Here is a 24,415-nt window from a genome sequence, read left to right on the forward strand (position 1 = left end):
TCCTCCGTAGGCTGGGGCAGGACCAAATTGGACTCGATAATTAGGCTCCTGTTCTGGAGGTTTTCTGCAACTCATGGAGTGAATGGAGGCAGATTGTGGATGGTGTAAGGGTCTTTTGTTTTACACTCATACAAGTTTTGCAAGATGCACTAATTTTTTTTTAAAAAAAAGCTGTTTTGTTGTAAATGCAAACTGAAAACTTTTTTCAGGCTCCTGCCCACGTATTGTTTTTCCTAGCTGTTTCTCTGGCCTCAAAAGATCAACCTTCTTGTTTAGCTCACACACACAAATTTTCACAACAACAACAACACTTTATGAACTGGAGACCATTTCCAAAATAGATTAAAGACCGTTAAAAAAAAAATCTAAACAGGGAGAATAAAGCTATTCCATTTATTAAAACAGAGGTTCATAATGTGTGCATGCTTTTGAGTTACGCAGAACTCTTCCTCTGGGTGGCTGTTTAAAAGGGTAAAAAGGGATAAGAGGTTTTTTTAAATGTTTCTGACTGAGGCCTGCCCACTGCCAACATCACAGTTTCTCTTTTTAATCTTCTTTTAACTTCTAGCCAGAGAACTGTGTTACTTGAAAAGCTTTCACACCATGTTGTGGATCTCAGTTAGTTCTAATAAATGTATTTAATCTCCCTGTTTTGGAAAGGTGGCATTACTGTTCTAACTAACTGGCTCTTTTTCTCCTTTCTGGCCAGACCCATCCCAGCGCCTGGCCGTTCATGGAACCGGTCAAGAAATCTGAGGCTCCAGACTACTATGAGATCATCCGTTTCCCCATTGGTAGGTAGTTTGACTTGGCCCTTGGTTAGAGGATTGATAAAAGTAAGGTGGAGTCAGTATGGCTGTTGTGAAAATATTTCAGATGGCAGAATTGATGGAGATTAATTCCTGGATCATAATCGTGCCACAGGGGTGAAGGGTGTGGATTTCAGATTCCTGAGACTTGGCGCTTTTCTGTTCAATACATTAAAAGAGTTCCTAATTCTGCTAAGGGCAGAAATGAGCTTAGAAAGGTAAATTCAGTGTGATCTTGACATTTTTTGCTGCATTCGCTCGTGCATCTGTGGTTAGGAAGAGGTGGAGACTGTTCTTCATTACATACTGCATTGCCCCATGTATTGCCCCCAGGGATAGATTTCTCCCCCCAAAAAAATCTTCAGAGAGTTTCCTTCTTTGCACTATACATTTAAAGCATTATACCACTTGAAACAGTTACAGCTTCACCCCAATGCATCCTGGGAACTGTAGTTAGTACGGGCTTTAAGAGTTAGTAGGATACCTCTATTCCCCTCATAGAACTTGCCGCTCTCAGAGTGGTTTAACAATCAACCCCTCTTCCCAGGGAACTCTGGGAGCTGTAGTTCTCCGAGGGGAATAGTGTCTCATAACAACTCCCTTAACTAACTACTGTTCCCAGGATGCCTTGGGGGAAGCTGTTTATAGTTGTATAATACAGCATGGGGTCCATTGTTCTGGGAACACCTGTGCTGAAATGTACTACTTTGTACTTCTGTATTTTTGTGATGACTAGGGGTTTTAGCAAATAAATCTGACCAGCACCTGAACTCAGAGCAAACAGCCACAGACATCCCTTAAACAGCCTTGCTGTTCTTGCTATAATTTGCTTTTGTGTCTTTTTCCTCTTGTGCCCCCTGCTCCACCCGGTCTACTTCTCACATAAGCTGTTGCCCATTTCTGTTGATTATGAGCAGAGTTTTATGAGCAATGAAGCCATGCATTATCCACATTTTTTTTTACTATACCCTGCAGAAGTTCCAGAAGGCTAGCTTCGTTAATCTGTTGCCACAAACCCAACAGAGGGTCTTGTGGCACCTTTATGGTGGCATACAGCAAAATAGCGTGCAAGGATTTACACTGGCAATACAGAAGTTTCTTCTCCCTCTTCACTGTCCCCAAATCTGTTCCAGGGGTTGGGAGAAACCCTAGAACAGATTTAGGGGGCTCCTGGGGGGGGGAGTTTCATTGCACAAGCAGAAATCCTTGTGCTGACAGAACTATTTCATTACTGCTCTGTTGAAAAGCTCGAATCACATTTATTACTGAAAAGGCTTTGTGAACCACGTCATCAAATATCTCAACTGTAGTCCTAAACTGGTAGACATATATATATTCATGTGGCTGCTGAGTTTGGAGAGGAGTGCGATCAAAGTACAGTGGTACCTTGGTACCCGAAAGGCTTGGCTCCCAAACAAATTGGCTCCCGAATGCCGCAAACCCGGAAGTAAATGTTCCGGTTTGCGAACATTTTTCGGAAGCCGAACATCAGACGCAGCTTCCGCTTGAGTTCAGGTAGCTCCTGCAGCCAATCGGAAGCCACACCTTGGTTTTTGAACGTTTTTGGGAGTCGAACGGATTAAGTTTGAGAACCAAGGTACCACGGTACCACAAAAAAACAGCCCTCAGTGGCAATTATATATAGAAACAAAATGGTTCCAGTGATAAATGACAAAGCAGTGTTGATGATAACACAAACATCCTGGTGTACTGGTAAGCTAATTGTGATAAAAACCCACTACAGTGGTACCTCAGGTTAAGTACTTAATTCGTTCCAGAGGTCCGTTCTTAACCTGAAACTGTTCTTAACCTGAAGCACCACTTTAGCTAATGGGGCCTCCTGCTCCCGCTGCGCCGCCGGAGCACAATTTCTGTTCTTATCCTGAAGCAAAGTTCTTAACCTGAAGCACTATTTCTGGGTTAGCGGAGTCTGTAACCTGAAGCGTATGTAACCCGAGGTACCACTATATCTTGATATCAAGCCACGTGCAACAGAATGGATGAATTGTGATTAGCAGTTTCCAGCTAGAATCTATTATTATTATTATTATTATTATTATTATTATTATTTCTTCTTTGAACTGGTGGCTCTTCCTGCACAAGTGACCTTCTCCCCTCCAACCCCCTTGCCTCCTCCCCTGCCTCATCAGACCTCAAGACGATGACGGAGCGTCTCAAGAACCGCTACTACGTTACCAAGAAGCTGTTCATCGCCGACTTGCAGCGCATAATCACCAACTGCCGCGAGTACAACCCCCCCGAGAGCGATTACTGCAAGTGCGCCAACACCCTGGAGAAGTTCTTCTACTTCAAGCTCAAGGAAGGGGGCCTCATCGACAAGTAGTAGCATCTGGGCTTATTTCCCCCCACATCTCCGTCCTTCCATCTTGTGGGGACTCTCTTCCGGCTTGTGGCAAACAGCTGGCCGCTTCTCTGCTGCCTTTTGCCGCGTCTCACGCACAAACCACATCTGGGGTTGGCTGGATAAAAGAGCTTTTCCTTTTACGTGAGGGGCCGTGGGATGCGCACGGGTGCCATCTCTGTTGCATGCTTCTCCTTGCCCCTGAACAGACTGGGGTCTGCCATCGGCCCTCTCGAATTTCCGAGCCTTATCACTCCATCCGTTGGGTCTTCCTTCTTAGAAGAGAGTCGTGTGGGAGTAGTCTGGGAGATCACCCCAGAAAAAGATTCTGAATCCTTGCATTATGCATCCGAAACATGAAAGAGGGGTGTGAGACGCCCTCTTCCCCGCCCCCATTTTTCCGTATATGTCTGTGGGTTTTCTTGTGCTTCCATGTATTGGGAGAGTTTTTCACCTGCTTGCACTTCATCCTTGCTTTAAGATTCAGCCATTTCTTCTTGACATATGAATGTAGAAAAGGAGCACTTGAGGGGTAGAAGAGGACCAGGAGAATTGGGGAGACTTGATTACAGACTTCAGCAATAAAGAGGTTTCTTTCCCCACCCCCCTCTTCAAAAGCCGTTGATGGGACCATGAAAAACAGAAGCCCTTCTTTTTGTTTTTGGCTAACTCACAACTTCCCACTATCCTGTTTGAATTCTGTTGGCCTGTCCTGTAGAGCTGTGTTTCCCAAATGTGGGTCTCCAGATGTTTTGAAACTACAATTCCCATCATCCCTGACCACTGGTCCTGCCAGCTAGGGATGATGGGAGTTGTGGTCCAAAAACAGCTGGAGACCCACGTTTGGGAAAAGCCCTGCTGTAGAGGAAAGGACCCCTTTTGAACCTTAGGCTAAATTGTGACTGCATTCACCAGGCAGCTCATTCCGTTTTCACGACTTTCCCCTAAAAGTTAAGTTCCACTTTATATCTGAATTTTCACCTGACTTAAAAGCCACTTCCAGAACTTTAGTGCTCATTTATGTGTAATTTGCTTTGCGGGGGGGGGGGGTCTGTTTGCAAATGATGTGGAAATAAGTGGTAAACTTGCCCTATACTTTCCACAGTGGTTCCGGAAGTGGATATTACATTGTGTGAAAGTGCAAATACAATGTGGAAAGTAAACTTTTAGGAAAACGTCGTGAAAATTGAATGACCTGCCAGGTGAATGCAGTATATAGCTGCAGGAGGTGGACAAACAAGTAAAGGATACGGGGGGGTGGTGGTATAACCCCCTTGCTCAGTTGCCAGATTTTACCCTCTCAATGCTTACCAAAAGCCTGATACTGGATTGGAACTGTACACCCCACTGCTTGGTGGTGGTAGTAGTAGTAAATTCTCTGCATACCAGACCAGAATTAGCAGGTCTGTGACCCCTTCCCACTGCTGGACACCCCGCTTGGCTGTCTGATCACTCTATCCACAACGTATGACCCATTCCTGATTATTTTCTGTCCTGCACTTACATCCCCACACCTATTTGATCCTCTGCATCTGAGTTTAGTCTTCATCTCTGCACTTAAAACTTTTGCACACAGACATTGTCCCACCCACTCTGTCAAGAGTAGCCAAGCTTTGGTGGGGGAAAATAATCAGGAACACAACTCAGTATCAGTGGTGCCAATGATTCCGTCCCTCTCATTGGAGCTCCACCCACCCGCCTGCCTGTCTTCAACACGCACTTTCCTACGCATATATCTGTGAGTGTCTGCCATATTTGCTGTTTCTCATGCCTTGGTTTAAAGGAGGTACAGAGAGGGTCTTTGTTTTCTTCTTCTGAAATAGAGGCAGCCAGTTTTGCTGTTAACCAGATACTTTAAAATGATCATGGTGTTCTGATGACTTGCGGTAAGTTGCCAAGTTGGCACAGCCGCTCTCCTCAGGCGCCCTATAAATTTTGTGATGCTTAATATCTGTGTCACCATGTTGTGCAACAAAATTATAGCTCAGTTGTTTTTCTCTTGGCAATTGTGAGGACATTTGTGAGTACAATTGTGAGGACATCAAACGCCCTAAGCCAGGCATGGGGAACCAGGGCCCTCGAGACTTTATTGGACTCCAGTTCCCATCAGCCCTAGTCAGTGAAGCCCAAAGATCAGGGGGTGATGGGAGTTGTAGTTAAACAGCATCTGGAAGCCCCATTCACCCACCCCATATGAAGAATTGCAGGCCTTTGTTGCAATAATTTCTGGGGTCTGGTGGTGAGAAAAACAAATGTGTAACACCCTAGATCAGCTTTTTTCAACCTTGGGTCCCTAGATATTGACGGACTGCAACTCCCATCATTCCTAGTCAGCATGATCAGTGGTCAGGGATAATGAGAGCATCTGGGGACCCAAAGTTGAGAGAGGCTGCCCTAGATAATAGTGGCATTTTATTGGTGGCCTGTATATTTAATACAGGAAGTGTAAGCTGCCCACCCACACTCACTTTTTCCCTTCCAGCACAGGTGTGGGGAACATTTAGCCCCCTCCCATCACCCCCCCGCCATTGACTATACTTGCTAGGGCTGATGGGAGTTGTAGTTCAGCAACATCTGAAGGTTCCCCACATTTCAGTAGGTATGGGGTAATGGGAAAGGAGGGTTGGAAAGTTGGGGTGGATGGACAACTAGATTGTGTTCAGTTATCCAGCCTGCTTCAGGGTGATTTGCCCAGGTGGAATATACTCTGTTTTAAGTGCTTGCTGCCAGTGTCATCATTTTGTTGGGGCTGTGTGCGTCTGGTTAACACTTTCCTTGGGGTATTCAGTGTAAAACATAACCCCCTCAGCTGCAAATTTGAATAAGAAAAAAAGGTTGCTTTGTGAAGTAAGTCAAAGATCTTCCACTTCATCCCAGTCTTTTCCTCCAACCTTGTGCATGCTCATCACCCTTCCTCCTCTCAATTACAGGGGAGTTTTTTGTCCTTGAAGCCTCTGAGGAACCTTATAAAAGCGGCATGGAGAGGGGGGGGGAAGCATTTGAGTGACGATCCACTTGCCTTCTCTTAAGTGACTGTTGCCTTATGTCCACCACATTTGTGTGCTTAACCTGTACAATTGCAGGGCCTGACTCTACCACTCTGGGCCTTTCAATAATGTTGCCATTCCATTTTTTAAATACATAAAAGGAAAAATAATAACAATGTGTCTGAAATATAAAAGGTGTGTTGCTTTCTTTCTTGACCAACTATTGTAGGTTTTGTTGGGAACTTTACACTTAATAGCGAAGTGATTGCATATGTTTCAGTAGCTCTGGCTTTTTGTACAGCAGGCTTGGTTAAATACCCACATTATTTAATAAGCCAGGGTTCTTTCTTTCTTTTCTAGGTCATCTGTTCATAATTTGTATCCCTAGATCTCAGGGCGGTTCACAACATAAATTGCAGTGCTAAAAAGAGTCTGCCTGGTGCTGACTATAAAATAGCTTATGGAAACTTGACTGTCATAGCTAGGGGCAATTTGCACATGTAGTTTGCTAAAGGAGAACAGATAGCTTTTAAAAATATTGCTCAAAGAAACAAGCAATTCTGGCACTGATATGTTTCATATTTACATAATGCTGGGGGTGGGCACACGTTCTCTATTCTATACTTAATACAATAATGTTAGTGTTTTCACACAGCTACTCAAGATGAGGAAACCTACAGAGGACATGGCTTGTGAGCATTTAGGGCAAATAAATCCATCTTCCACACCATGCATTTGGGATTGGTTCATATCCTGAAATAGCCAGTGTCACAGAACTTGGATTAAATGGCAGTAAACATGCAGAGGACAGTACTAGACTTCAAGTAAAGCCAAGTCTAGCAGTATATAGTACCTGGGGGGGGGGGAGCTTTAAAACACTCTATGCATACATACTTACAGAAAGTATTTATTATATCCAAAGTAAAGCTTGATTCTGACACCTGTGTAGATAGCACATATTTGCTTTTTTTGTATTGTTCTGTCACTTAGAATATATAGAAATTTGACCTTTGCTGTGACCTGAACATGCATTTAAATAGTCTATATGTGATGGTGACTGAAAACACTTATTACTACAACACTTCTTGGGGTGCCTCCCTGATTTCTGTTTCCTCTTTGTGATCACAACATTTTGCATACAGTGATGTTAGCAAGTTCCCAGGCCTAAATTCCTTTTCAAATCCAGTATCTTGGCCAGCCCTATCATTAGACAGATGGGGAAGGTCTGTACCTCAGTGGCATGCTTTGCATGCAGACAGACCCTGGTTCAATCCCTGGCAGAGTGAGACTCCTGCCAGCAATCCTTGAAGGCTTCACCAATCGGGTGCTGTGCAGATGTTAAGACTGCGGCTCCAACAGTACCTGTCGGGCACCCAGTTGGTGGAAGCTGGCATAGGCAATATTGAGCTAGATAGATCAATAGTCTGATTCAGTATTGAGCTGTTTCCCATCTTCCTAAGATAGGTCCCTTCCCCTAAACATCCTGAAATCTAAATTTCTACAATAGGGTAGGCATGAAGGAAGGGAAATCAAAAAGCCATACCAGATCTGACTGGTGCAAAGTCTGAGTTCACGCCCACATCCCTATACAGAGAGAGTGGGGAGAGTTGTGCTGCAGAATTCCACACTGTTCATGCTGATTCCGTTTTTCAGAGGGATGGGGAACTTCTCTCTGGCTCTTCCCACTTCCTCTGTGATCAACATCCAGTGACTGCATTCCAAGAGCATTTACTCATATGTTTTTGATGGAAAATTGCCAGGAGCAAATATTGGGGAAGCCCAAAATGAAGAACACAATGTGGGGAGCAGTAATAAAAGGGGGGGGGAGCAACTCTGACCAGTTGCAAAGTACATTTGCTATCTAAATCTCTAGTCAATAATCACAGAATTGTACAGCTGGAAGGAACCACAAGGGTCATCATCTAGTCCAACCCGCTGCAATGTAGGAATCTTTTGCCCAACGTGGGGCTTAAACACACAGTCTTGAGATTAAGAGTCTCATGCTCTACTGACTCAGCTATACCACAGGCCCAATATCAGTTTTTACTAAAGTTGCTAGTCATTTTTTCTAACCCTGGAACTGTATGTGTGTGAGATAGCAATTGCTCTAGTAGTGAGAGAAACGTAGTCTGCAAATGTTCAGAGGCACCTCCTCCTTTATCCCTCGCGTTCAGAACTGGAGCTCACGTCCTGCCCTCTCACATAAAAGGAGCCCGAGCTGCCCTTTCCACAGAGAGCTGAAGAACTCTGTGTAATTCGAACGTCGGCACTTTCGGTTACACAGGTCTGCCTACGGCTTGATGTCTGGGGGCGTGGCGTGGCTCCCGATTGGCTCACAAGAGGGACGCCCAGCAGCTGCTCGGCCGGCGATTGGCTAAAGCGCGCGGGAGAGGACGGTTCTTTGGAACGTTGGCTCCGTTTTCGCTTCCCAGCGGGGGCCTTGCGATGGCGCTACCCCGGTTGTTGTTTCTTTGGGCGACGGTGGCGGCAGTTGCTGCTGCATCCTGGCCCCCGTGGGACTCGATTGCCCGTTTGCAGGCGGGGACGGACGATGCACGGCAGGCGGTGGCGGTGCGGGAGCTGCTGGAGCGGCTGCTGGGCCCGAAGGCTGCCTCCGCCTTCTCGGTGTCGGTCAACCGGTCTTTGGCCGGGCCCGGCGGGCTTGACACCTACCGGCTGAGCTCGAGAGCTCCGGGCGTTGTAAACGTAGCTGGATCCAGCGGCGTGGCCGCCGCCTCGGGAATCTACCAGTACCTAAAGGACTACTGCGGTTGCCATGTCTCCTGGTCTGGGAAGCAGCTCCGCCTGCCGGATAGCCTGCCGCCGGTACCCACTGAGATCATCGTCACCAGCCCCAACAGGTGATTCGATGGCGAAGGAGGAGAGCAAAGGATTTTGTGTTGCCTGTTTGCACGTGGGAAGTTTTTTTTTTAAAAAAGGCTCTGAGCATGTCCAAAAAACAGAGCTCTGTTCTAATTAAATTTGCCTCTGGTCTTATTGAACTTGAAACTTTGAGCCTTTGAACAGCTTCAGGTAAAAATGAAATCCAACAGGTGCAGCTTTCCTTGATGCAGTGACCGGGAAAGATGTACTTGTTGAATTTCTGACTGTTAAGTAGTTGTTTAAGGCACAGAGTGTCTTGTCATCCACAACATGGCAATCCTAGTTCCAGCTTTGATTGAAATGAGGGAGGGGAAAGAAGTACCTCTGAGCATGCAGAGAGTGACTTCTACCTCCGCTTGTATATCTTTGCTACATAAATTTGTTGTTGTTGTTGTTTAGTCGTTTAGTCATGTCCGACTCTTCGTGACCCCATGGACCAGAGCATGCCAGGCACTTCTGTCTTCCACTGCCTCCCGCAGTTTGGTCAAACTCATGCTGGTAACTTCGAGAACACTGTCCAACCATCTCGCCCTCTGTCGTTCCCTTCTCCTTGTGCCCTCCATCTTTCCCAACATCAGGGTCTTTTCCAGGGAGTCTTCTCTTCTCATGAGGTGGCCAAAGTATTGGAGCCTCAGCATCAGGATCTATCCTTCCAGTGAGCACTCAGGGCTGATTTCCTTAAAAATAGATAGGTTTGATCTTCTTGCAGTCCATGGGACTCTCAAGAGTCTCCTCCAGCACCATAATTCAAAAGCATCAATTCTTCGGTGATCAGTCTTCTTTATGGTCCAGCTTTCACTTCCATACATCACTACTGGGAACACCATAGCTTTTACTATACGGACCTTTGTTGGCAAGGTGGTGTCTCTACTTTTTAAGATGCAGTCTAGGTTTGTCATTGCTTTTCAAGGTCTGCTTCACAGGGGCATTGGAGTTTCAGGTTCTGCTTTTTCAAACAAACTGCATGTGCTAGGGGGATTTTCTTTAAAGAAATAGAAATATGGCATAGCTGCCTTGTACTTCACCAGACCATCGGTCCTTCTAGCTCAGCATTGTCTACAGAGATTGGCTGCAGCTTTCCAGGCTTTCAGATGAGACATTCCCAGGCCTACCTGGGGATGCAGAGAGGTTGGTACCTGGGAGCATTTACGTCCAAAGCAGAATGCTCTTCTAAGCTACCTCTGAGCTGCAACTTCATTTTGTACACCTTGCCCCATCTGCGAAACCTCTTTTTCAAGGCAGTGTTTACAGATGGCAAATACTGCCACGTAGATATAAAATCAATCTGTTAGAGAACCTACATTTTTTAAAGGGGGGAGGAACACACAGCCCTTTTTTATATTCCCAGCTGTTCCCATTATGAAAGAGAACCTTGCTTGCCACTTGCAGAAAATACTTGGGAGGTGCTGATTAAACATTTTAGAAAGAAAAGCATGTGGCCCAATTCTCCTTGGGGCCATACCCAGGCTGTGTGTGTTTGAATTGTTTTGCTCTGACATAAGAAAGAAAAGAAGTCCTTCCCCAGGAAAGTGCTCTCTTCCTTCTTATCCTAGCTCAATTTCCATACTTTTCCTCCTTAGTCTCCATCCACAACAGGGCGGGGGGGGGGCAGGAAGAAATCCTAAATATGTGTACACGGTAGTTATGTTTGCTTGTTCTTCTTTGTTCTCTCGTTTTCCTTCCTGTCTTGTCTTCCCATTGCATGCACTCGCCTAAATTTTAATAATACTTAGCAATTACGGTATAAAGCACTAATGACAAAAGTGCTTCACAGACATGATCTTAGTAATTACGACAAACCAGTACGGTAGGTCGGGATTAGCATCCCCTGAGAGCAGGTATGGAGAGCTCTGGTCTCTCAAATGTCGTTGAACTATGACTCTCATTATCCTTTGGCCATGCTTGCTAAGGGCTGCTGTAGTTCATCTGGAAGGCCACACCTACCTTCTAGAAAAATGCTGGAGCTATGAAAGAGTGGCTTGACTAAGCTTCTTATTGGGTTTCTGGAGGAAGTGAGTTTTTTAATAAAAAAACAACCTGATGACTTTCTGTTCACTTTTCTCAGCCACCACCCTACACTAGGTCTTGATAGAAGAGTTCACACGACACCCCTCACGTGTTGAAAGCACATGTCAGGGAGTCATAGCATGGTACCACCTGGTTCCGTCCGACTGATGTACACACTGGTTAACTGTGTGAAGGGGTTGTCGCCGGTGCATTTGTTGTGTTTGGGGGGTGGGTAGCCATCACAACTGCATGGACCCCTTGTGTGTCCTTTTAGTATCATGTCCTTAAAATCTGCAGTTCTCTGCATGTTACTAGACTACAGATCCCATCATCCCTGACCAATGACCATGCTGGCTGAGGCTGTTGGGAGTTGGGTGTGCAACATCTGGATTTATTAGGTTGTAAATTCACCGGGATCTCTCTCTCTCTCTCTCTTGCTCTCTTGCTTAATGTTGCTGTCTCCAGTGCAATGCACACTGATGTCTCTAAACATTAGCGAGGAAAGAACAGTCATAAGTCACGCTCAAGCCACGAGTTTCCAAAGAGAAGATAACGATCATCTTTCTGGTTTCTAATGGAGTGGCTATTAAAACATAACTACAGGGAACATGGAAAACTGCCCTTTACTGAGTCAGACCATTGGTCCATGTAGGTCAGTGTTGTCTGCCCTGGCTGGCAGAGTTTCAGACAAGGAATATTCTCAGCCCTCTCTGAAGATGCTGGGGATTGAGCCTGGGGACATTCTACATGCAGAGCAGCTACAGCTCTTCTACATTCTCATAAACTGCTCAGAAATTTTTCAATGCCTTGACCAGGCATAAGCAAAGTCAGCCCTCCAGATGTTTTGGAACTACAACTCCCATCATCCCTAGCTAACAGGACCATTGGTCAGGGATGATGGGAATTGTAGTCTCAAAACATCTGGAGGGCTGACTTTGCCTATGTCTGGCCTTGATCATACCTAATACAGAGACAACCTTGGGGTACGTGCACCCTAAGTCTGGGACATGTTTTGTAAAGAAGGCACCAGCATCAGTTGTGTTTGTAGCATGTTAGCTTAGTCTTAGTTGTGGATGTTTCTAAATCAGCAAATCTAAAATTAGAGGGGGAGGAACCCCCCCCCATTTGTAGGGCATCCTGTGTCCATTACCTTGCCTGCTTTGAATAGCAGTGGTAAGCAACTTCAGACGACCATTGAAGGAAATAGTATTGAGTAGGCCACGGAGGGCTGCCAAGCGGATTTAGGGAGGGGGCTGCTTTTGCCCTTCCCTTTCTACACCGCTCGACTGGGTCCAGCAGTTCCATCTGTGCAGTTGTGCTCCTTTGCGTGTTGGATGTCACGTCAGTCGGGGTCCGTCGGTCCCGCTCTTTTAAAGATGAGCTCAATTAATCTTGACACTCTTTGTGGGTGGAAGGGGGAGGAATGACCCAGGGCCTCGTTAGAGGAGCTGTCCCTTGGCTTGTAGGCGGACAAAGGTCCTGGCGAGGACAGAGAGAGGTTGGCAGGGTGAGGAGAGTCTTTGCGTGACTGGATTGTTTGTGCCGCTTGAAAAGGAAGAGCCCCCCCCCCCCCCGGGACCTAGGGAAACCCAGTTGGTGGGGGGGATGACGACTCTAGAATAGCTTCAACCTGGGACTTGGCCCCTGAGCCAAGGCAGCTAATCTCAAGCACTTGGGGACCGATCATAGCTGCGTTGTTTACAGAACACACACCGCACTGTGGACTACAACTGCGTAGTTAGCATCACTCTAGCACTCCTCCCACCCAGTTTCTCAACCCATGCCGGATGAAAGTAAATTCGGAACAGAGTCCTTGTGCGGTGGTACCTTTGTGTGTTGCAGAAGCGGCGTGCTTGCAAGTGCAACTGACCTGTGCAAGGCCTTGGACCACTAAGGGTAGACAAATGTGTCCATTTCAGCTTGCTTACTTTTTCTTTTCTTTCTTTCCCCAAACTTGAGACCAGGCAGCTCACCCCCATTTCTGGATCAGTGTGCAATTTTTTCCCCTTTTAAATCTCTGCCTGGAAATTCCTTACACATTTCTGAGGTACCTTTCTTCTAACGTGTTTGCATATTTGTGTGCCATGTGCACATTTTTGCAAGCACTTTCCCCTGTTGTAATGCAGTTCTATATGCATTTTTCAATAATATATTACTTTTTTTGGGGGGACACTCTTTTTGGTTGGAAAACACAAAATGTGAGGAAGTGCAGGTTTCAAAGGAATGCTGGTTTTCAGGAAGTGATAATTAGGAACGTCAGCATTAAAATGCAAACTGAGCAAATTTATTTCCCTCCCCTGTCAGGTGTGGGTAAAAGAGGGAGTACCATAACACTAAGCGCAACCTTACCTACAACTCCTCCTCACTGGCCTGGTACTATTGCAATTGCCAACCATGGCCATTTGGGAGACAAAACTACAAAAGCGACTGTAGACTAACCAAAGCACAAACAAAAGCTGCTAAAAGGTGGGGGAGGTGTATAAAAAAGCATTCTGCAACCTGTATAAATTATGCAACTTTGCAGTTTATTTATTTATTTTCCTAGATTTTTTAAAATAATATTTATTAGTAGCACTATTCAGCTTCTGCCAATTTGCTTTCCCTGACTACTGGCAATCTGCCTTAAGATACTCCTCCCAGTTTCTGATATTTATTTTAGCAAGTGCTGCCCAGCGAGACGTGCCTTGACTTTGAGTCCATGGTACCGCTTCCTTTCTTGATCCCTCCTTTGTGGACCTACTTGTGCGCATCTTGTTATTCTCCTGCCTTCTCTCTCACCCCAGAACAGGATTTTCTGGCCCCAGTATATTATATGGCCCTCTGACTCATAAAAGAGGACATAAAAGAGGATATAAATTTATCTGCGCTGTATTATATGCAAATATGTGTCATTGTTTGAAGGCAGGGTGGACGGCCCAAAAAGTAAATAGGTGGCCACATGTGTAATAAAATGTTTGACAGAATGCAAAGTGCCAATGCTCTCCCCGTAATTGTAGTTCCATACTAGAAAATACTGAACCTATTCAGTTCTGCCTGCTGCACAGCTGTTAAAGGCAAAATAACTGTGCTTTCCCCCTAAACCAAAGCCTGGGATGCATTGCTGCACCTGCTTACCTGGGGGTAAGCCCCGTTAAACATAAAGAGGCTTGCTTGTAGAAAAATGACTTCTAAGGAGTCCCTGATCTCAGCCAAGCCCAAGACAAGAAAGACGAACGAATGGATAGATAACAAACAGCTTGCAGGTGCTTAAGAGTACCGTTGTTCTTTCTTCCCAGATTCCGCTTCTACCAAAATGTCTGCACCCAGAGCTACTCCTACGTGTGGTGGAACTGGGACCGCTGGGAACAGGAGATCGACTGGATGGCGCTCCACGGCATCAACATGGCGCTGGCATTCACCGGGCAGGAGGCTGTCTGGCAGCGGGTGGAGTATCTCGTTTAAACAGAAAAACGATTGAACCGTGATAATATTTTAGAAGCACTTTTCAGACCGGAAGAATGCCTGCCAAAGCAGCTGATGGCAACTGAAGTTCAACATCCCCCTTCTCTTGTTTCCAGGTATATTTGTCCCTGGGCCTGAACCAGTCAGAAATTGATGAGTATTTCACTGGACCAGCATTTCTGGCTTGGAACCGGATGGGGAACTTGCACACCTGGGCGGGGCCACTGCCCCTCTCGTGGCAACTGAAGCAGCTCTACTTGCAGGTACCTGGGCCTGATTGTTGTGGTGGCGGCGGCGGCGCTAGGCTTATGCTTATCGTGGAGGTTAAGGCTACTAGCCATGGTGGGCTGAGTGCTACCTCCACCATTTGTGGGAATCTCAGGTGGGGAGAGTACTATGGCACATAGCTCCTGCTCTTTCAGGCTTCCTGTAGGCATCTGGTTGGCCACTGTGAAAACAGGTTGCTGGACTACCAGGGAGTTGGACTACATCAGGGGTAGGCAACCTAAGGCCCATGGCCCGGATGCGGCCCAATCGCCTTCTCAATCCGGCCTATGGACAGTACGGGAATCAGCGTGTTTTTACATGAGGAGAGTGTGTCCCTTTAATAATAACAATAATTTATTATTTATACCCTGCCCATCTGGCTGAGTTTCCCCAGCCACTCTGGGCAGCTCCCAATTGAGTGTTAAAAACAATACAGCATCAAATATTAAAAACTTCCCTCAACAGGGCTGCCTTCAGATGTCTTTTAAAGATAAGATAGCTGCTTATTTCCTTCACATCTGAAGGGCGGGCGTTCCACAGGGTGGGCGCCACTACCGAGAAGGCCCTTTGTCTGATTCCCTGTAATCTCACTTCTTGCAATGAGGGAACCGCCAGAAGACCCTCAGCGCTGGATTTCAGTGTCCAGGCTGAACGATAGGGGTGGAGACGCTCCTTCAGGACCGAGGCCGTTTAGGGCTTTAAAGATGAGCACCAACACTTTGAATTGTGCTTGGAAACGTACTGGGAGCCAATGAAGATCTCTCAGGTCTTTTATTTAAAATGCATCTCTGGGGTATTTGTGGGGCCTGCCTGGTGTTTTTACATGAGTAGAATGTGTCCTTTAATTTAAAATGCATCTCTGGGTTATTTGTGGGGCATAGGAATTCGTTCATTTCCCCCAAAAAAATATAGTCCGGCCCCCCACAAGGTCTGAGGGACAGTGGACTGGCCCGCGGCTGAAAAAGGTTGCTGACCCCTGGTCTACATGATGCTCAGGGTCCCTTCCAGCTTTATGATTCTGTTATAAGAAAAAAAACCTGCTCCTTTTCCCTTATGGGGTATTTCAGAGCCACTATAGCAGCTTTTCTCAACCTCAGCCCTCCAGATGTTTTGAGACTACAATTCCTATCATCCCTGACCACTAGTCCTGCTAGCTAGGGATCATGGGAGTTGTAGGCCAGAAACATCTGGAGAGCCGTGTTTGAGTAAGCCTGCTGTATAGAGTCCTTAAGTGGATTCCCTATTGGTAGGAGAAAATAACAGAGGCCAACCAGAGTATATTGAGAAGCAAAGCGGCTAGTAAGCTGGATCTTTATTAAAGGAACTGTTGCAACAGGGTCCCCACCCACCACATGCAGGAAATCTATATATTATTTTGCCTGTGGGGCTATCAACCGTTTCAGAAGAGGAATTGGGGTCGGGGTGGTGGTCGAGTCTGAGTTTCAGAAAACTACAAGGGGAAAGGTTTAAACCAGGAATGAGGGACTATGGCCCTCCATATGTTGTTGGACTGTAATCCCCATCAGCCCCAGCTAACATGGCAGTTGGTCAAAGATGATGGGAATTGTAGTCCAATAGCATTTGGAGGGCCACAGGTTCCCAATTCCTGGTTTAAAAAAAAAAACCACACACACACCCTTCTCTAGTGCCCGAGCTAGTTTGTGGCACCCATAGCTTCACTTGGGTAAAAAGAAAGCTCAGGTAACCAAATCATCAATTTTTTATTTTATTTTTAAAGCCGTTGTCATTATTGTATATTTGTATAACACCTTTTAGCCCAAAGGCCAGTTGCCTTTTCATTAATACAATTCCAATATTTTTGAATTTTGAAACACCTGATAATTTTTTTAAAAAAACACCCCTTATTTGTTGATACTTGTTCATAGATATACAAAATTCATACCCATTGCAAAGTATCTTTTTATAATATACTAAGATGAAACAGCTACCTAGAAAAGACCAAAGTCCGAAAGAAGATAAGACGAGAAAAGGAGAGACCTAAAAAAGAGAAAGCGAGAGAGAAGGGAAAGAAATGAAAAAAAACAGCAAATATTCAATCTTTGGCACCACTTGTAGCTGAGCCAACAGAATCGACAGAGACCTACCTAAAATGTGGGCATTCTTCTGGGGCTAATGGGTGGGAATATCAGGGCACAGTATGAATCCTTCCCCAGGCCTTGTTACACTCCTCCATCCTGCCCTCTTTGCCTTCCCAGTACAGGATCCTGGAGAGAATGCGGAGCCTGGGGATGTTGACAGTGCTGCCTGCCTTCTCAGGATACGTTCCTCGCGGCATCTTAAGGTAAAGGTCGTCGGTCATGCTTCAAAAGCAGAAATAGAATGCAGGCAGCAAAGGGACATAGGAAACCACATTACAGTGGTACCTCGGGTTACAGACGCTTCAGGTTACAGACTCCGCTAACCCAGAAGTAGTACCTCGGGTTAAGAACTTTGCTTCAGGATAAGAACAGAAATCACGTGGCGGCAGCGGGAGGCCCCATTAACTAAAGTGGTACCTCAGGTTAAGAACAGTTTCAGGTTAAGAAAAATCTCCAGAATGAATTAAGTTCTTAACCCAAGGTACCACTGCACCTCGCCGCCATGCGATTTCTGTTCTCATCCTGAAGCAAAGTTCTTAACCCAAGGTACTATTTCTGGGTTAGTGGAGTCTGTAACCTGAAGCGTCTGTAACCTGAGGTACCACAGTATACCAAATCAAACCATCATCTAGCTGCAGGGACACATAGGCCTCCAGCCGTCCTAGTTTGACCCACCAGGATGTTTCTCCTGGGCCTTGCCCATCTGACACCCAGAATCCAAAGCGTGGCCTCTCTCCAGTGGTGGGGGAAGGGTGGGTGTGGTGGGGGCGGTCCAGCCCGGGTGTTACCACTGAGGGGGGTGACAGAATGCCAGGCGGCACTCACCGGGGGCCTGCAGCGCACCTGAGCCACGCGTCTCTCCTGGGAGTGACGCGGGGACTTGGGTGCCCATAGGCTCCATGCTACCTCACTGCCCACTGCCTCCCCCCTAGCTGTAGGGCGGCTGAGTGGAAGGAGGCAGGCAGACTCCTCAGAGGCCCCACGGAGTGTCCTGCCCTGGCTGGCCACGCCCCACGGGTGGCTGGCCACGCCCCTGGGCACAGGGCATGCGTGCCACCCCAGGCGCCCAATCGGCTTGCACCGCCACTGCCTCTTTCATGGGAAGTGGAAGAGGCTGTGGCCCAGAGACATTTCAGAGGCCTCTGAGCCTGTGCAAGTGTGTACAGTGGTACCTTGGGTTAAGAACTTAATTCGTTCTGGAGGTCCGTTCTTAACCTGAAAGTGTTCTTAACCTGAGGTACCACTTTAGCTAATGGGGCCTCCCACTGCCGCTGCGCGATTTCTGTTCTCATCCTGAGGTAAAGTTCTTAACCTGAGGTACTATTTCTGGGTTAGCGGAGTCTGTAACCTGAAGTGTCTGTAACCTGAACCCGAGGTATCACTGTATTGCTCCTCGCTTCTGCAGCCAGTTCATCCGTGATCAGAACACATGGATGGTATGGCTGATTGCAAAATCATTACGAAAGAGATGGAGGAGGGTTTGCAGTTGTGGGGAGCGGGGTATAGGGCAGAAGGTTGGGACACAGGAAGCTGCTTTACACAGATTCAGGTCGTTGGTGCCACAATTCCTTCCTGGATTTCTTTCCCGTGCTTTTAGGGTTTTCCCCCGGGCCAACGCCACACGAATGGGGAGCTGGAGTCACTTTGACTGCACCTACTCCTGCTCCTACCTCCTGTCGCCCGAAGACCCCATGTTCCAGGTCATTGGGACCCTCTTCCTGAAAGAACTGACCAGGCAGTTTGGTACGGATCACGTGTACAGCGCCGACACCTTCAACGAGATGCGCCCGCTCTCATCGGATCCCGCCTACCTGTCCCAGGTCAGCGCAGCTGTCTTCCGCTCCATGACGGGAGGTAGGATGTGACGGGGTCTCTTGGTTCCCCTCCGTACATGCACAAGTTTCTCTTCCAGTCCCCTCATCTTTTATGACATTTATATACTATGCTTATCCTTCACGGAACTCAGGGTGGGTGGTGTATGGGGTTCTCCTCCTCCCCTTTTCATCCTCACGCCACCCCTGTGAGGAAGGTCAGGCTAAAGGTGACTTGCCTAAAGTCACCCAGAGAGCTTCATGGCTGAGTGGAGATTTGAACCCTGGTCTCCCAGGTCCAACGCTCTAGCTGTGACTCACTTTAGCCCACATCTGGGTAGCTGCGTAACTCGGAGGGGGCATCGTAGGTTGAAGGAGCCCTTCTCTCTTGCATAGAATTTCACATTATGGCTAAGCCTCCTCCCCCCCCGCCCCTTTTGAGACTTTGCTATGCACTCGCTACACATTTTCTAAGCCTCAAGTCTATGGCTTCAAATTCAAAAATCTGTTATTATTTTTAAAAACTTGGGAACTGCATTGTTCCAAACTCCACGTTTCTGCCATCCACTGTTGATACCATCCTGATCATACCATGGCTAGCTTATCTCCCATTTTTTATGCTTAGGAACAAGATGTTGGCTGAATTTATTTGTTTTTTTTATACCCACATTCGTATATCATCCTTCTTTCAAGTTGCTCGGAGCGGCATGCCTAGCATTTTCCTGTTACTGTGCTGTATATCCTTCTAACAACCCTCTGAGGTAGACTAGGCTGAAAGAAGGTGACTTACCATTGGCCACCAAATTTTATGGCTTGAGCCCTGGTCTTCTCAGCCAGGATGGTGACCTATATAATTTTAATTGAAGTCGATGTCCTCAATGAATGAATGAAAGGAGTCCAGGGTGGAATTACAGTGGTACCTCGGGTTAAGTACTTAATTCGTTCTGGAGGTCCATACTTAACCTGAAACTGTTCTTAACCGGAAGCACCACTTTAGCCAATGGGGCCTCCCACTGCTGCTGCAGCGCAATTTCTGTTCTCATCCTGAACCAAAGTTCTTAACCTGAAGCACTATTTCTGGGTTAGCGGTCTGTAACCTGAAGTGTATGTAACCTGAAGCGTATGTAACCCGAGGTACCACTGTACATTAGAGGTTCCACAAGCAGAAGCAACTGTCAGCACCTCTGTTGTGCGCTAATTGGCAATGTCTTTCTCCACAGCTGACCCCCGTGCCATATGGCTGATGCAAGGCTGGCTTTTCCAACACCAGCCCGACTTCTGGCAGCCGGCCCAAGTCCGTGCCCTCCTCCAGGGCGTGCCCCTTGGCAGGATGGTGGTGCTGGACCTCTTTGCCGAATCCAAGCCCGTCTACCCCTGGACTGAGTCCTTCTACGGGCAGCCATTTATCTGGTGCATGCTGCACAACTTCGGCGGCAACCATGGCCTTTTCGGCACGGCGGAGAGCATCAACCAGGGCCCCTTTGCCGCCCGGGGCTTCCCCAACTCCACCATGGTGGGCATCGGCTTGACCCCCGAAGGTATCGAGCAGAACGACGTGATGTACGAGCTCATGACCGACCTGGGCTGGCGCAAGGAGCCCCATGACCTCCGGCAGTGGGTGTCTGATTACGCCACGCAGCGCTACGGAGCCAGCAACGCCCAGGCGGCTGCAGCTTGGCAGCTGCTTCTCCAGAGCGCCTACAATTGCTCTGGGCCGTACACCAACCACAACCGCAGCCCGTTGGTGCACCGCCCTTCCTTCCGCATGACCACGGAGCTCTGGTACAACGAGAGCGACGTCTACGAGGCCTGGCGGCTGCTGCAAAGCTCCGTCGACGTGCTCGGCACCAGCAGCACCTTCTGCTACGACCTGGTGGACGTGACCCGCCAGGCCATGCAGCAGCTGGTGAGCCGATATTACTTGGAAATCAAGCAGGCTTTCCAGAGCCGCATGCTCTCCCGCCTGCTGACGGCGGGCGGCATTCTGGTCTATGACCTCCTCCCAGAGCTGGACGGCCTCCTGTCGAGCGACAGGCGGTTTCTGCTCGGGCGGTGGCTGGAAGCCGCCCGCTTGTCGGCCACCAGTGACCAGGAGGCAGTCCTCTACGACCTGAACGCACGCAACCAGCTGACGCTCTGGGGGCCCAACGGCAACATCTTGGACTACGCCAACAAGCAGTTTGGCGGGCTGGTGCTGGACTATTACGGGGTGCGCTGGAGCCTCTTTGTATCCACCCTGGTGGAGTGCCTCAACACCGGGACCCCTTTCCACCAGAGCCACTTCAACCAAGCTGTCTTCCAAGTGGAGAGGGGCTTTATCTACAACGGAAAGCGGTACCCGGCCAAGGCCATGGGCAACACGCTGGACATAGCCAGGAAGATATTTCTCAAGTATTACCCTTCCGCAGTGCAGCACAACTGCTCGAGGGCTGTGTGAGAAGAGACTCACTATTGGCAGGCCCCCGTCTCTGCTTGCCGTCAGTCCCAACCACTGCACTCGTCCCGTGTTGGGTGTTCTGAGCCAGATCTGACTACTGAACAGCTTCTTCTTAAATGCACATTTCCCCAGTGTTCGAGTGGCACAGGAGTTGGTGGTGGTGGGAATGGGAATGACTTCTGGTCAGAAAGAAAGGTGACAGAGTTTATAAAGCCTGTCTGGAAGCCTTTAACCCTGTCTCCAGATGGGTGCAGAGGCTAGTTGTGGTTGAGGGATCATTGTCAGGGACTCAGCACATTGTTCTCAGGGGCACTTCTCCTTGTTTTTCACGTGTTCCAGAGCTGGCTCAAATTGAGCTCTAAAAAGGTTAGCGGTGTGGTGGAGATGGACTCTGCTGCCTTAATACGGAGACGGAAGGCTTTGCAACGCAGCTCCCTGCCAAAAGACCACCCACATCACAGCCCTCTTCCCTCCACACAGGCAAGGGGTGGCTAACCTGTGGCTTGTAGGCCCCTCAGGGGTTTTTTGTGTAGCCTCTGCAACTCCAACATTTATCATTTTAAAAATAATAATTTCATTTAAAAATCTGAGATGCCATAAGAATGGAGGGGGGCTTTCCAAAGCTCCCCATTTTAAAATGAAACAAAACAAATAACCTTTAAAATAATTATTATATTCTTTTTTACTAACTGCTCTCATAGGTATTCCAAAGTGATAGTCTGATGACAAAATGTTTCAAGGCCCCTCCGAGGTCCCCTGCCCCAATTTTTCTTATTATTCCCCCCAAAAAATGATAATAATGAGTACTTTATTTTAATATATATATACTGATAACTCATATGGGTCCCCTGCTGCTGTGACTTTGTGGTGCCAAAAAGGGCTTGGTGGTCCCATTAAGACTTCCCAATGGGTCCATTAAAAATAATAATCAAATATAAAAAACTGGTCGCACCCACCTTGACATGAGGCCCCTGAAGTGGTTAGCCACCCCTGCTGGATTGTATTCAGCTGTGGTCCGTGTTTTCTCCTGCTCACCCCAAGCAGAAGCGCTGGAAGAAGAGTTTGGATTTGATATCCTGCTTTATCACTACCCTAAGGAGTCTCAAAGCGGCTAACAATCTCCTTTCCCTTCCTCCCCCACAACAAACACTCTGTGAGGTGACTGAGGCTGAGAGACTTCAGAGAAGTATGACTGGCCCAAGGTCACCCAGCAGCTGCATGTGGAGGAGCGGGGAATCGAACCCAGTTCACCAGATTACGAGTCCACTGTTCTTAACCACTACACCACCTACAGAAGAGATTGCTCCAGCTGCCTTCCGCAAGCAAGCATTTGAAGCATTGAAGAGACCAGATGAAGTGACAGGGAACCTGTAGCCTTCCAGACATTGTTGGGACTCCCAACTCCCAGCACCCTTGACTATTCCTGAAGAGCCACAGGTTCCTCGCAATTGGACTAGAGGATCATTAGGGATCTTCCCACCAAAAAAGCTAGGCGTTGGCTGCATTCAGAGAGCACCTTTAGTCCATTTTCCCATTTACCGGGTAATTTCCGCCTTTCCAAAGGATAATCTCATAAGAGGCAAAAGACACACATGTGGAAATATGTTGTGGCCTAGTAACAGTTTAGTGCTCATTTCCATGTTAATTGTTTCCAGGAAAATTCTGGCTTGCAGCCCCATTAACCAGGAAACTTGTGGGAGTGTGTTGTGTTGCAATTTCAGGTGAAGGAATTTGGGACGGCATCCTTAGTATACAGGTCTTTCCTGTTGTTTGAAATTTAGGTTGGCATGGCAGCATTATCTATCGATCAAAGAGCCGCAGCAGCTGGTATTGGTGTATAAAAGGAACATTAGAAATCCCTAGTAAACAGATGCCCTAGTAAAATCAATGCAATAAACCCCGCCTCAAAGTGCAGCCATAGTTTCTCACCCTCCCCATAGGGATAAATACTGAAACGTGAAGGCGCTACACTGATTGCAGTTTGGTTTAGCCTTTTGAATTTATTAGGTGCCTTTTTCTACATATAAAAAAGACACAAGGCATCTTTGGCAACAAATCCATTGCTCATTGGGGTTAATTTAACAGCTGAAATGAGGTGATTAGGCTCCTTCTGCCAGAAACACTTGGGTAGGGAGAGAAAAGATTGATTTATCCTTGGGAAAAGGGAACAGGCCTCATCAGTAACATTGTCATTTTGGAATCATGGGGATGTGGTGAGCATGAAGTGAGGTTTGGGGAATAGCATCAAAGGGTTGCCTTGCTTCTTTCTCGCAAACTTACGGGTTGTAGGGTTAGAAAGCCCAGGTGGCAATGAAAGAGGGAAGGTGAGCTCCTTCTGGTAAGCTATGTAGGAGGAAGGCCAAGCCAGCCAGGGCATATTTTCTAAGGAGTATTCACCCCTTCGGGGTTCTTTGCCTCCTGTACTAACGCAGTGAAAATGTAGGGCCAACAACAAACACATATTTTCCTGCATTACATTAATACCCCAGCATGGAAGCCGAGGCGGCCATATATGTGGCTCCCACATGGTCTCTCCCTTCCAGGCACCAACCAGACCCAGACCTGCTTAGCTTCAGCAAGGTGGTAGCCTCACGTGCCTTAAGACCAGTGCTACTTTTCCAGAAAAAGAGGTGCCGGAACTCGCCCTGAACACCTCCCTTGTTCTCTTAGAATGGCAATGGCGCCCACCTGAGAGGTGCCACCTGAGTTCTGCCTGAAAAAAGCCCTGCTTCAGACCATTGCCTTTTCCCTCAGGAGAGTTCCCTTCCTCCGCCTGTCTTAACTTTGCTCAGTGCCTTTACTGTCCCTGAGTGACTCAGGGGTAAGTTTACATGCGTATGTGTATATATATTTTGTTCACAAAGATGTCTGATCTCCGAATAATTATTTCTGGTTTAATACCTGTATAAAAACGTGCCCTCTTTTTCCAAAAGAGAGGCCGTCATGAGGGATCAGTGTATTTTATTACGCTTTATTAAAAAGACAACCTGAGTTCCGGATAAATCATGCTGATTAGCTACTTTCGGGGTTTGGGGCTTTGCAAATAAAATGTTTTAAGTGTGTTGTAAAGTGCATTATACAAATGTGACACCAGATGGCGATGGTGAGCTATGGCAAATTCAGTATATATATTTTTCAAATCAGTTTTTTTAAAGCATCTTCATGACTTTTTTTATATGTGTCTAGATTCCACCCAGGTTACACCCTTCACTGGCACTGTTCCACCCCATCAACCACTTAATTGCAACTGGGGTGTATTTAACTGAGTAGTTGCACTGATGCAAAGATCGTTGCTTGTACCACAGATCTTTC

At 47.2% G+C, this 24,415-nt stretch overlaps 2 protein-coding genes across 2 annotated transcripts in view; both read left to right on the top strand.

Annotated features, from left to right (window-relative positions):
* Positions 1-6,352, top strand: part of KAT2A (lysine acetyltransferase 2A) — a 29,044-nt gene extending 22,692 nt beyond the window's left edge. Inside the window, 2 exon segments of the mRNA XM_082197212.1 lie at positions 710-794; positions 2,960-6,352. Of these exon segments, the coding sequence (XP_082053338.1) occupies positions 710-794; positions 2,960-3,153 (279 nt within the window). The 3' untranslated portion in view covers positions 3,154-6,352.
* A 754-nt stretch (positions 6,353-7,106) lies between these two features.
* On the top strand, positions 7,107-24,094 carry NAGLU (N-acetyl-alpha-glucosaminidase). The gene is made up of 6 exons (XM_082197238.1): positions 7,107-9,019; positions 14,324-14,471; positions 14,606-14,752; positions 16,973-17,058; positions 18,453-18,709; positions 19,887-24,094. Exons 1-6 carry the CDS (start codon positions 8,604-8,606, stop codon positions 21,101-21,103), a joined length of 2,271 nt encoding a protein of 756 aa, XP_082053364.1. The 5' UTR covers positions 7,107-8,603; the 3' UTR covers positions 21,104-24,094.
* Positions 24,095-24,415: the final 321 nt, after the last annotated feature.

Source organism: Podarcis vaucheri, assembly GCF_965113315.1.
Source record: "Podarcis vaucheri genome assembly, chromosome: 13".
Classification (NCBI taxonomy): domain Eukaryota; kingdom Metazoa; phylum Chordata; class Lepidosauria; order Squamata; family Lacertidae; genus Podarcis; species Podarcis vaucheri.